Below are 14208 nucleotides of genomic sequence, written 5' to 3' on the forward strand. Positions count from 1 at the left end.
TCTCATTTAAATGTATTTTAAAAGACAGAACACTTGATAAGCTCTTTACATGTCTATAAGGTACACACTTATTTCCCTATGTATTGATAGTTTGCTTGTAGGTTATTTGCGTCATCGTGAGTGTTGTCTTTACAAGCCCACTAAAATGTTATGCTGTGTACTTGACTGAAGACCTAGAATCCTGGTGATGTCCTAACATTGCTGGATTATCTGGTCAGGGACACATGCATGTCAATTTTCTGTAGCTCTCCAGCCTTAATTTAGCTGTTTTTCTGCCTGCGATGTAAATCTTGTGCAGCAAAGTTCAGGGAAATGTGGGCTCCAGAAATGTGATTGATTTAAGAAAGAGCCTACAATTCTAGTTCTAGTTGAGCTTCCAGACTAAAATATATGCTCCATTATGACCATATTGTAAATAGTTCAGGGCATGGAATTGTTCTGTCTGTGATTTACGAAACACTCTATAGTAAGCAAGCGATTTAAAAAATTTGCATTCGTTTTTAGATGGGACGAAGTGAAGAACTTCTTGTGTTTGTAGTAGTAGTAGAAAGATAACAGCCAAAACAAATATTTCAAAGGAACATTCCATGATGGATTGTCCTGAACAACATTTTCCAGAAGTGTTACTCGGTCATTGGCCTTTGTGTGTAATGAAACTCCTGTCATGAGCCTCCTGCCAAGAAATGCTTGCTCTCACCAGGAGACTTGATTCCAAAAGAAAGAGCCAAATGTCAAGCAAAGGGAAACAACAGGTCTCAAAATAACTATGATACTTAGCCCCCCATGGAATTGTACATCTTCCAAAATCTGTTTGAGCCTTACCTACTTGTAGATAGCTACACCTTTAACAGGTCCATACGTGCTGTTCGTGCTATTTTGTAGGTGGAAGAGCTGGAAAACCTTAGAATTTCTCAACAACACTGATGCTGGTGCATCAATGACACACAGATTGCCAGTAGGAGTGACCTAATACAGACAGTATGTTAGTGGTCTGGACAGCATGCTAGCACGATCGCATGGAGATGGCAAAAAGGACACATCAGCTTTGAAACTGCCAGAGTTGCCCTTCTAAAGAAGGCATCAAGTGGCAATAAATACATCTGAGCAATACCAGCAGATCCGGGCACTGCTGCTTTGCAAGGGAGGGAAGCAAACTCAGAATCAGGAACAGGTCTACCGATTTAGAGTTTTTCCTTCTTGCTCTTACAGGCTTTCCCAGAACATTGGTCCTGGGCATTAAGTAGTATTAACAACATTTTTTGAGTGAGGGAAGCACTATCCAGCTGGAGGACTGAGACACCAGTGGGTTTTGAATCCAATGGGAATTGATTGAGCAGAGACCTCATCATCAGAGTCTCCATTCACTGCTGAAAGCTAGGCTGTTCTTCCCCCAGTTTCAGGAAGGGCAAACAAAATGTCATGAATCAGAGTACAAACAGGATGACCCTGCATTGCTGTAAAAATAACTAGTCCATCTATTTTCAGACATAACTTTTTACGTTTGTACATACAAGACAGCTCTATATTTTTTTGGGTCCTCAGTGTGCCCCTCTACAGATGGAAACACCTGTTTGTTTTGGCAAACGTCTTTGCCGACATCAGACAACTGGGCATTAAGCAGCTGGAGTGGCCCCTTGCCTTTATGACCCAGAAGGACTATTCTTATCAGTGCTGCTCCCCACTACCCTTTTTGGACCTATAAGGAAAAAGTGTTTAATTGCTCAGAAGCTGGGTCACAGCACCACACTCTTACTGCTAGTAGTGGCTCCTCTGGCAAGACAAGATGCAGGGCAGTTGGAGGGAGCCCAATGAAATCGAGGGCAAAAGACCAAAGACTAAAAGTAAACATATTTGGCCTCAAAACCAATATTTTTAAATCCCTAAGCTGGATATATTGCTTGAAAAATGTTGGGAGAAAAAGCAGGTAGAACTTTGTAATGTTTGCTTTTTTTCCTTTTTTCCTTTTTTTTGCTTTTCTTTTGAAAGCCACTAACTCATTGTGTGTACTTTTCCAGCAATTAAGGTATTTGCTAAAATTTACTTTTTAATTTTTTTTTTTTCCAGTGCAAACCTTTGTATTGAAGGAATTTTATCCTTCTGGAATTGTGTCTTTATCCTTCTGGAATTATGTCTGTCCTCTCTGCTGGCTGAGTAGTACTGGTTTGCTGTTCCTTGTGTAAGAGTCATCAGCTTATGTTCCTAAAACCAGCTGCCTTTTAAAAACTATTCTGCACACCTCTCTGAACTTAAAGTAATCACTTGGACAAACGGAAGCTGTGCTACAACAGATGTGTTGATAAGAGACATTTTTAAAACCTTGTATCTAGTCTCCTTTGTATTTTTCTGAAATTCAGTAATCCTCTTCCCCACTTAGCTTAGTGAGTGGCTGACCCAAAGCCAGCAGAGGTCAGAGAAAAGGCTTCTTCCAAAACATTGGGTGGTTACAAAGCTGCAGGAAAAGGGGGACTTGATGGGGTGATTGTTAATTATTTGTCCCCTAGACAAATGCTGTTTGATTCCAGAGAGCGCACATGGGCCATATGATACTGCAAGGAAAGTCATGCTAATATTTGGCCTTGGACTGAGGAAAAAAAATACCAGATGATATGTTATAAGAGCTGACATTTCTGTAGTATGATTGTATAGATACAAGCAACTGAAACCTAGGCACTGCTGGCTGTCTCACCAGAGAGCTGAAGACACTTTCAGTGGATGTTACTGTGTAAAAGTAGGGATGTGAAATAATCATCTTCAAAACAGATTAATTTCTTCTTTCTCTCTCAATTGAGTGGCAAGGCAACCTAAAGAAGGAGCTTAAACTGGACATGTAAGATCTAGGTGATTAAAACTTATTAAAATGAATCCTGCTTGGTCACCTGGAAAAGTGAAGGGCTTTCCTATTTATATATCATTATTGTATTGCAGAAAATGTGGAATTGACCTTTTTTTGGCTCATATGCTAAAAGTTATTAAACAAAATAATACATATATCTGTATTTCCCAAGACAGCTTCTTGTGCACAGAGGTTTCAGCCCACCAACCTCTGAAAAAGCTATTAAAATAAGAAGAAAGACAGACAGTCCATGTTTCATGAGTTTAATGCAGTGGAAATGCAGGATGAGCAAAATTCTTGCTTTTAGCACCTTTAGTGTTTGACAGAATGGCAAAGCTCAGTGAGTCATCCTCAAGCCATGCAAGATCATATGCTTCATTAGACAGGAAACACAGATATATCTCTACTGATATATAATACAGAGTGGAGTATTAAAACGGATATATATTTGTTCTATTTATATTCTTACTGGCAATGTGCAGTAACTGAAACACAGCACCTCCAGCTCCAGGTGGCCAGCAGGTATCACACAAATAGTCCCTACCCAGGAGCTATCTCCTTGAGCCAACTAACATAGCTGAGGTGGAGAAGTCAGAGCTCAATAGCCACCTTTTTTGCCCTTAACAAAGATATGTCATCAAGTGCTTCTTTTAAATATGTTCACTGTGGAATACATCTTCCAGCCATGCCAGTAAGTCTCTTGTTTACTACCATGTACACTGTGTGGCTGGGACAAAGGGCAGAGTAGGTATGAGAAAAGCAAGAGGATATTAGGGGGAAAAGTAAATGTGGCTGCACTTCTAAATACCTTTCCATATTGAACGTGCTAAACATCCTATAGGATCACATTACCCAGAATTAGTAATGTCTCAAGTTGGGTACTTAGCTAGTGTAAATCAGTGGCATCCCACTGGTTTCTATGGAGCTTTGTTAATTTGTGTGAGCCGAGAATCTGGCCCTGAAATAGCTGTCATAGAAGATCAGTATCTAGATCAGTTTGTTCAGTCTCTACCAACCAGCTTTTCTACTGACTTCTTTTTCTTCTTATATGTTGTCACCTTCTGGACTTAAACACCCAAAAAAACCCATCTGCTTATCAAGACATCATAAAAATTTGCACCCTTCCAGGCAGGACTTCAAAATATGTTGTGAGCCTGTACAGGCTACGGGGCAGGCAAGGAAAGACACTGCAATTGCAAGGCTGGATACATGACCCAGCTCGGCACCACAGCTGCCCTGTGGCAGGAACCACTCGACAAAGGTGTTGAGATTTTATCGGGTTAGGACTGGTCTCCTCAGAGGAGCTTAAGCAAGCAAACTCCATCCCTCATTAGTATGAGTCAGGCGATCACAGTTTCTTCTGCCAGTTAATGCCAGGCTCTCTAGAGTAAGTTTCTGTGTACCCCTGGAGAGGCCTGTTGCAATTCACTTACCTGCAGTTTGGCTCAGAGTTTGGGCTGTAAGCACACCAATACTAGGAAAAATGTTCAGCAAGGTCAAGGTATCTGTGCAAGTACAGTGCTGAGCTCTGAACATGTCATTTTAGTTATTGGAAGCAGTCTACCTGAGAGAGCACAGAACTCAGTGGGAACATGGTTCTCAGCAGAGTACTTCTCAGCCAGTACAAAGCTCTGAACTGTCAGAACTAACCTGCTTTATGCCCTGAGGTAGGTTGTTCAAAGCAAACATGGGTAACTCTACACTATGCAGCAGTCCATAGTGTAGTCAGCTCCTCAGGATTTAAGCGTTTGGCGTTTTCTCATCAGCACGACTTTGGATTCCATGAAGGTGTTCCTTGGACGCCTCCTCTCAGGGCGTTTTGTTGACTCAGCCAGGCTTTGCTTGTGAAATCTGAGGGGATCATATCACATGGTTTATCCTGCATTTACTCACGTATAACCCAGCATGACTATACATCAATCAACTAATTTTAGTCATGTTAAAACTGAAAAGAAAAGAATGATATCTCATTAATATACTGACCTGCCTCCCCATTCCAGCTTTTCTCTGTCTTCCTTTGAACTCAACATCTTTTTGGAAAGGGCTTCAAAAGATTATTCAGGAATCTCTCCATTGGCTTATGGATTCCCAGGGTGTTGGTGGTACTTCTAGCTCTCACGTTTCTGGAGGAATTTCACAACTTATGATTTTTTTCCCCTCTGTTGCTCATTTCAAGTATCTATTTTGTCCATCCATGCATATAACTAAGGGAGCAAAGATTATTTTCCTGCTGACTTAACACAAGAGGCAAGCATAGTACCACATAACTTGATATCTTTGCATAGATTTTTTGGCTTGTATGGCAGAATGGTGCTGAACTTTCATAGGTGCCTAACACTGCATTAAGAGATGACACAACAGTGAAGGAAAGGGCACTTATAGTAAAAAATCTCATTGTGGAGGTGGCAATGCGGCTTATACATGTCATGTCATAGGAGAAAGAATATCAACATTCTGCTCTTCCTCTGCCTTTGGACAGGGTAACAATATTCTGCAAAAATAATCTTCCTTGATTATTTTGTCCCCAAAGCTCAAAAAGTAACACCAAGACAAGGTGTTTGATTTTTTAAGTTCCTCTTCTCTATAATGAGAAATGCAGTGGAGCATAGGCTGAAGAAGGATTATAATATTGTATGTATTCTGTAGTTCTTTAGACCTGTTGGGGAAAGAATTAGTAATGTATCTATATATCTGGTAAAAATATCTCAGTGACCTCATACTCACATTTGTGTAAACATCACCTCATCAGTTCCAGATACTTATACAGGAAACAAATCTGAATGCTCCTCTAGTGTTCTATACTTAGGCAGGTCAGCCGGCATATGTCTGGTCTGTAAATACCCGGTTTTACTTGGGTCCTTATTTTAAGGTTTCTCTCTTAAGAGTTTACTGCAAACATGCCCTGAGCATTTCCCAGTGTGCCTTTTCTAAACAACTTGCCCTTGAGGGTTTCCATTAAAAGCTCTATTAAACAAAAAACAAATGAGAGCTGTACTGGTTGGTAAAGGCTTGGTCAGGATTGAATTACTAAATATTGCCATAACAGTCCTGAACTGACAAAGTGAGTATCAAATGATTTTTCCTAGCTGTCAGTCACTGTGGTATGCAACCACAGTTTGCTCTATGTCACAGTCCCCATCTTGCTAACAGATTTCTAAAAATCAAAATTCTCCTTCAGACTTCTCCAGGTAATCTTTGCCAATGGACTTTAGTATGCAGAGTATTCTTCTGACTTTATAGTTGACTTTATAATGCCATAATAAACTGTATGTTGCCAGGGCACCAGGACAATGCTTGTGATTCTTTAGAACAGAAAACCCTGAATGTCACATGCTTGATTTTCTAGTTATGAAGTAAAACAAGGACAGAGTGTAATAAAATAAGGTGCATGTTACAAAAATAAATGCACAAAATAACAACAATTCTAACTTGAGCCTTTAGTTAGGATTTTTTACGTTTTTTAAAAAGAAATACATAATGTATTTCAGGCAACTTTGCATAGGTGAACAGCATTAAATTGAGAAAGAAAATAAAGGTAAAATGGTAATGGTAATAATGGTAAAAATGGTAATGGTAATAATGGTAAAAACATGCTGGATTGCCAAGCTTTTAGAAGGACAGGATGTTACGCATCCTCTAGAGAGACAGTATATAGTCGTTTAGTAGGTAGAAAACTGCCTATGTTACAGGAGTCTCTAGCAGTATTATTAGCGGGGTTACACAAAAGTACAAATTAAAACCACTTGGGCTTTATGCAGTTTATCTTTACTACCAAAAGAAGCATGTCATGTGTTCATAATTAAGTGATTTGCTTAAAGCTATAATCCACACAGGCAGCAGGAGAAGATAAACTTGAATCATCAGTCATTCTTTGTGTAATCAGTAGACCAACTTTCTCCAACAGCAGTCTGATTTTGTTTGCTTTCTAATGTACATGTATATCATTGGGCTGTTGTCTTTTTTCCATGCAGGTAGTGAAGTTCCATGTGCTGATTCGGACAGTATTATTTCAGCCACCCTAATGGAAACAAAGAATCAAGAGGGCTTGAATTATTTGGTAATAGTCAAAGAAGGCAATCAAGATCACAGAAGCATCAATTCTGCTGAACTTAGTTAAGCCTGGTTCCCACTGAAAGAAATAGGGAAAGAAGAGAAAAAGCTCTATCAAAGAAGACATAATCCAAGGAAAATATTCTGCTCATTGTCATATTTAGAGAGATGTCTTAAAAAAACAGCAGCTCTCTAAAACGCTAAAGGTACCAGCAAATATCACAAGGTACTGATTGATGTGTAACAGAATAAAGCAACAGTTCTGTATCTTTTGATTTTCTACATGTTCTGGTTTCAGTGTTTCACAGGAGATAGTTTAAGGGAATAAAACGTGTAATCAGACAGCAAGTGATTTTTGCTGTGGTGTTGATTAAATTTATGCTATCACATATGCCTCAGACATAGGCAGTCCTTCCAAAAAGTACTAGTATGCTGTTTCAAAGAAGGGACCAACTTGCTCATGAAAAGATAAAAAAAAAACCCTGTTGAAATGTAGCTTCATTGTGCGCAAACAAGATTTTACAAATTGAAAAAGTAAAATAATTTCTTGTTGTATTTTTGTGAATTCCAAATCAGAAACCAATTGAAGAAGGGTGACTGGGATATCTACTGCTGGGGATGGTCTATTTCACTATTTAGTTTAAGCAACTGCTTGCAATCACCTTGAGTGTTGCACAGCGATTGATCTGTGAATCTAGGCAGTCCTGTTTTCTTATGTTTCCTTTCCCTTTTTCATGTTCATCATCCTCGTTTATTTTTTCTCAGATTGAGTGAAGGAGGATACTATTCCTTGATGTGCTTGGAGGTTGAGTCAAAGTATATAATAAAATGATATATAAATCATTACTGAATAAAAGACAGCAGTATGCTTTTTGAAACATTTTGTCATGAATAATGGTTTGCAAATTATGCAGAACTGTTCACTGACATCTGTCGGGAAGCTAGAAACATGCTCTGATTTTATGGAAATATTTGATATGAGGGACAGACACTGTAGAGTAGTTAAAACTCTATCTGATATTAGAATGCATACATGTTTAAGATGCAACTGCACTGAGATCAAGCTTAAAAAGTTTCTTACATGGAGTTCCAGAACAAATGAACAAGTATTATAGCTTTCAACTGTTTTACTCAAACAAAATAGAAATTGACAACTTTTGAATTAAAATTCTTCAGAGTCCCTGACAAAGGCCATTCAAGCAGTATATAACAATATAAATACTTTTTTTCTTTATCTACAACATAGTGTACAAGCAAGATTTCCTAATAACAATTGCAGCACTTTTTTTTTTTCCACCTAAGCTATGCTCACTCGACCAAGAGAGGTGGATAAATAAACAAACACTGTATAATGTTTCCTTCCTCTTCAAGTGTTGCTTGATTGATTGCACAACCATTCCTTCAATTTCAGTAACTAAAGCATGAGTAACATTTACTAACCAGTAGCAAGTTCTAGCCAGAAACCAGGAAGACCCCAGTTCTGTAGTCACCACACCTGGATGATTTCCTGTGTGTGTGTAATTCTACTTAATTCAAGAGGACTGCTCAGTCAGAAAGCCACAAACAAGGGTTTTGAAAACTGACAAGACTTCACTGAAAGCTTGCTTTTTAGCAGGACAGGACTTCAGTCCTACCAAAATTTTGTCTAGGCAGCACATTTCACAGGCCTCATGACCATGTCTCAGGTGGTCCAAGACAATTCAGTTTTGTGTAGGTCTGAGCTGCAAAAGAATCATTCAAGGGCCTATCCAACATGAGGAAAATGGGTTTGTGTGCAAGGCAAGTGTCAGAGACAGACAGCAGTCAGAAATAAAGCCCTTGAGGTCTTGAAGTAGCCACCAACATCCAAAGTGGCACTGAAAGAGCAGAGAAGATAAGTCTTGCTTTGTTCATGTTTTGCAAGTGTTGGAAGACAAGACTAGTTTTAGTGGAGGATTTATCACAGCATGGTGAGGAAGAAAGTGTCAGGTGTAATGCATTGCCAGTAAGTGAAAGCTCAGGATATTGACCAATAATCTATGCCTTTTGCACCTAATAGTATGAAAAATTGATTGGACTGGAAAAAATACAAATCTCTGAATCCAAATTTGAGGATCCTGATGTACAACTTGCTGAATTCAGTGGAAAACACAAAACCTAATCTTCCCAGTGCATGCAGTGATCTGAGGCATGCTGTGATACAGTTTGCCAGGTCTGAACATGGTCCTACCCATCACTCCAATCTCCGTCTTTTCACTGCCTTAGAGGAGTAAGTTTGCAAGTGCAGCTATTCCACTGAGTTACACAAAGCTGAAATTGATGTGTGCAAATTTGCCTCACTTGGATCCACCAGTGATGCTACTTGCAAAGAGTTTCTTAATCCCTTTTGTTTCCTTAGCATCCCTCTCTTCACACATCATCATCATTTCACCTTCTCTATCTCACTGAAGTGATGCTTCCTCTATTCAAACTCTTAATGATGATTCACGTTTTACTCATCAAATCTTATTCACGGTCAGGAGGACACATCCATCCTTTGAGTTACCAGCCCCTTGATGACTGTTTTCATAGCTACTTTTGGAGACAGTAAGGGAGTCACACATTGTGCCTTGGACAGGGAAATGGGCACTAGCTGGCCTGTGTTTGTCTCTGACAGCTGTAACACCCTTCTGTGTGGCAGGTCAAGGGAAAGAGTCAACTGTTTTGACTTTCAAGACTGTAGGGTTTTAAATAACTGCAAATGGGTTTAAGGGCTATAATGCCATTTAAAGGAAATATGTATTTAGAGGATAAAAGAATGCTGACATATCAGAAAGATCAAATGTGAGGTAAGGTTAAAAGTTACCCCTTTGTTTTAAGCACAATTATGTGACATACTCTTTAGAGACTCATCCTCAAGTGTAGAGGCAATATCATGCATTTTTACCTTCTTCTGTTAAGGTGTGCAGTGAGTCAGAGTCTGTGGTGTGACACCTGTTTAGTAAAAGGAATTATTTCTGGATTCCTTTGTAAGCCAGAGGAAGCCACCTACACAAGAAAAGAAACTTGTCCTGGGAAGATTCCCTCTGCAAGAGCTGGAGGAACCAGAAAGCAATGCCTGAAGTCTGAATCACAAATGCACAGAAGTTCCTGTCTGCAACTCCAAAATTTTCTTAACAATGACATCATTCTCAGGCTACTGTAGAGCAGACCAACCAAATCTTCACCTGCTGCAAATTGGGTTAAATACATTGTGGGAAATGGTTCTTCTTCTTCCCCACATAAATCTAAACAAAATGCCTTTAAAGTCAGCAAAGGCCTTCTGCTGATTATACCCAGCTAACAGACCAAAACCAGGCCTGCTACTCAAGGACAAATGAAAACAAAACAACAGATGTCATGCAAGGCAGGAAGGATGGGCAACAAGTTATGCATTGCCCCTCCTAGTTACTGCCCTAACTTGGGGCTCATGGATACCAACTGGCTCTGGACAGTGACACTGACCGGACAGGGGCGTCACTGGGGTATAAAAGGCAGTGAGTTTAGCAGGTGAAAAGGGGTGGCCTGCTCGGGCGCTTCTTGCACAGGACACCCCCATCCTGTTCCTCGTACTTGCCTGGCACCAGGACTCTGCCTGCCTGCCACCCTGCCTGCGGGCCCGGGGATAGAGCCTGAGCTTGAGCGGTGAGTGTGTCAGGATTCTGACCCCTGCATGCTGGGGTTTTGACCCCTGGAGCACCGTGTCCTTCCTGTCAGGGCCGGGGCTGGAGCCCCCCCGGTTTTGCTGCCTGTTGCCGGGAATACCAAGCTGCTGCCGCCACTGCCGAGCCGCGAGGGGCTGCCCCCCAAAACCATGGACTTCAGGACCCTGCTGTAGCTGCCAGCCAAGGAGAGGAGCTGCTGCTGCCTGTTGGGAGAGGCCACTCACTATCACCGCCACCTCTGCCACTGGAGAAGAAGCCGCCTCACCACGGGAGGGTAACAACTCCATACAGCTCTTCCTTCCTTTCCCCATTCTTGCACACACAGCGTAATGGGCTTGCTCTCGTCCCTCCCTCTCCTTTGATCCACAAACCTCTCTTGGAGAGAACATCTTGAGGACACAGCACTTTTTGCATTACCTTCTTAAAGGACTCATTACTTCCCTGACATAACCCCAGTAGCCATTTGCCATCTGCACATTTTCCCTAAACCTCATCCCTCAGTTTGTGTTAACTTTTATAAACTGGTTAATTTGTAAACTAAACATCGGTCTCAGTAACAATTTGTGAGGGTGGTGAGGGCAGTGTTCTAACTTCAACCCTAAAATACGGTCCAGCAGTGGCCGTTCCTCCTTGAGAGGTGAGCATCATGTGTGAGCCCTGGGCCTTATTCAAAAAGCCCTCCACACTGGTGGGGGGAGGTCGCAGAAACATCCTGACCTCACCTGTCACCTCTATGTTGGCATCGGCTCGCGACATATGTCAAGCTATGCTGATGTACAGCAGTGGAGAAACTGTATCTAAGTCTTTAGCTTCTTGAGATTTGGCCTGAGACAGACAAACCTATGCTCAGCCAGTTCCTGGGAAAAAGATGGCTAATCTCCCTTGGCCTCCTCCTCTCCATTTTATGGCCTGACATTATACAGTGTGAAATATCTCTTTGTTTAGTTCGAGTCATCTGTCTGTGTCACCTTTTGACTCAGGTCCGACAACAATGCTCTTGATCCCCTCCCCCTCCCACCCAGGTAGGGAAGGAGAGAGAGAAAAAGAGAGAGACTTGGCTGGATTGAAAACTAAACTACACAGCTTTAATTAAACACTAATGATATAAGAAAATATATACAAGCATATACAGATAAGTTCAGGTATGTGCAAGAGCCTCTTGCCTCCCCCCAACCCCAGCAACTCCCACCACACTCCCCTGAGCTGGAACAGTTCCGAGAAATCCCGGAGCTGCTGCTGGAGAAAGCGCAGAGTGATGAGGGTCAGGAAAGCTCAAGCCTAAGGGTCGACGGTGCTGGATGGATGGAGTCCTCCCTGGACGCCGGCCATGGACGGAAGGGAAGGGAAGAAGAAGCAGGAAGGAAATTGTCTTCTGTGATCTCTGACCTTCCTCTGAGCTTACGTAGATATATGGAATGGAATATCTCTGGCCAATTTTGCTGTCTGTCTAATTCAGCCTCCTACGGCAGGGTCATAGATCTCCCTGTGGTGTCTGAGCCGGCGGAGTGAAGGTGCGACCTTGAAGCCCCAGCAGTTAGAAAAGCATTCCAATGTCTTATCAGCCTAGCTAGAACAGAATGTTGCTAGTTAAAAGAAAGCTCACTGAAGAAAAAAAGAAATCAGTAAAAAAGGAAATTGGCTTCATCCTGGCTCAAACCAGGACAGTCTGGTTGTGTCCTCTCCCAACATCTTGTGCACTCTCAGCCTATTCACTGGGGAGGGCAGAGTGAGAAGCAGAGAAGTTTTTGGTGCTATACAAGCACTTTTCAGCAACAGCTAAAACATTAGTGTGTTATCAGTATTGTTTTGGTCACAAATGTCAAACATAGCACAAGATGAGCTGCTATGAAGAAAATGAACTTCATCCCAGCCAGACCCAGCACAGCCTCTAGCCTGCCCAGGAAGAGGAGACCTGTGCCCTCAGGTGCTGATCAGGGGATGCCCTAGATGAGTCTCTGGGTCTCAGAGCATTGCTGTGTCAGGCTCTTCTTTGGTCCTTGATGCCTGTACAAACAGTTGGCAAGATCAGTGAGCAGCACTGATGAACATGCTTCAGGGTGTGATACCACACACAACCCACTACTGCCGGGCTCTCAAATGGCAATAACTGCACTCTGAGCCGTGCTTGGACAGACATGGACATACTATGTGGCTTTAGTTGGCTTATTTAATCTTTCAGCTACAGACTTGACATCCATATGAATGGATGAAAAATATTTACCACTACCTATGAATAGTATTTACTACAGCATAGCACAAATACTGTGGTGATCTGTATTTACTACAACATAACACAAATGCTGTGGTGATTTGTATTTACTGCAACATAACACGAATGCTGTGGTGATTCATTAAAGTCTTAAAATTGTTTTATAATTGTGGAGGCAGCATTTTCAGTGGCATTAGTTCTGGTTCTGCTGTCTTCAGTCCACTTGGTCTACAGGGTTATAATAACTGGCCATTGGTGCATTTCTATTTCTCAGGGTTGTGTGGAAGGGTTTTTTGAGCTGGCACATACTGATGACCAGATCTGTCCAAAACCTGTGTACCTCATGCTTTCCATTTGAGATCACAATCAAGATCCTACAAAGGAAAAAACAATGCTTTATGACAAAAAAAATCAAGTCTTTACTGGGTCAAAGATAAATGTATAGAAAGTTTACGTGTAGCTGTTGTTGTGAAATATGCCAGGCTGCAGCAGGATCACTCACTTATGCCCTTGTGCAACAGAGAGAGTGCTCAGCAGTTTGACATGAGCTATGGGAATATAGCTGTCAAGATCCCCAGTGAGAAGACTTGTACAGCATGAAAAGAAGATTGTTTGACATATGGAAGGCAAAAGATAGGTTTGCTTGTATCACCTAGGACTGAGAAATGTGAAGTGTTAAGATGATTTTTTTGCCTTTTTCACGTTTCACATTCAGGTCTCATCTTCTTTGGTAGACTTTATTGTCAGTCATTCAATGGCATCATCTCAAGATTTGGGGAACTTCAAAATGACCACCAGAAAGGCAAAACCTTGTTCAGCTGCACTGCTAACAAGCATTTTCTATTAGTCTTTTCTACCTGCAACAACTACTAAGTAGCAGAGACAAAAAAGGTAGAAGCTGAGCTCACCACAGCCTCACTTATCTGAAAAGCACAAGCCAGAGCTCAAGGCTGTGAATAAAGTTGTTCTTCAGCTTTCCTGGTACCCTAGACAACAGGGAGAAAAGTAAGATCCTCCAGATCATAAGGTTCTTCAAAATTTTATTCCCTCACTACTTGAATTGAAGGTCACAAACATCTTCACAGCAGGGCCACTGCACTCTTCCTTCCCACAGCTGTTTTCAGCAAATAAAGTCTTGCCATCTATTTGAATTGATTAATGTATCAATTTTTTTCTTTCCCCTCTTTCTCTTACATGTGCAGCATGCTGTCTATGATGCTTTGAGAGCTCAAGTGTGGCTCTACAGAATATAGCTAGGTCAAATTGATTCTTTGTGATGCAGGTTTAAGATTACTCATTGTAATGCATATTTTAAGATTTCACACATTTTAATTTTAAGATTTTGTGCATTTAAGTGCTGTGAAAGCAATCTTTCTTCTAAATTTAAACAAAGTTGATCTTGATACAGCTATAACAGACCTGAAAACAGTGGTTATAAAAAATAATGTCTGTAA

At 41.1% G+C, this 14208-nt stretch overlaps 1 protein-coding gene across 1 annotated transcript in view; it reads left to right on the forward strand.

The window, feature by feature from the left end:
* The window catches only part of ROS1 (ROS proto-oncogene 1, receptor tyrosine kinase), a 71284-nt gene extending 63685 nt beyond the window's left edge, over positions 1-7599 (forward strand). Inside the window, exon 44 of the mRNA XM_051614301.1 lies at positions 6805-7599. Within this exon, the coding sequence (XP_051470261.1) occupies positions 6805-6950 (146 nt within the window). The 3' untranslated portion in view covers positions 6951-7599. The remainder of the gene's footprint in view (positions 1-6804) is intronic.
* The last annotated feature ends 6609 nt before the right edge of the window (positions 7600-14208 follow it).

This window comes from Apus apus, chromosome 3 (assembly GCF_020740795.1).
Source record: "Apus apus isolate bApuApu2 chromosome 3, bApuApu2.pri.cur, whole genome shotgun sequence".
Classification (NCBI taxonomy): Eukaryota; Metazoa; Chordata; class Aves; order Apodiformes; family Apodidae; genus Apus; species Apus apus.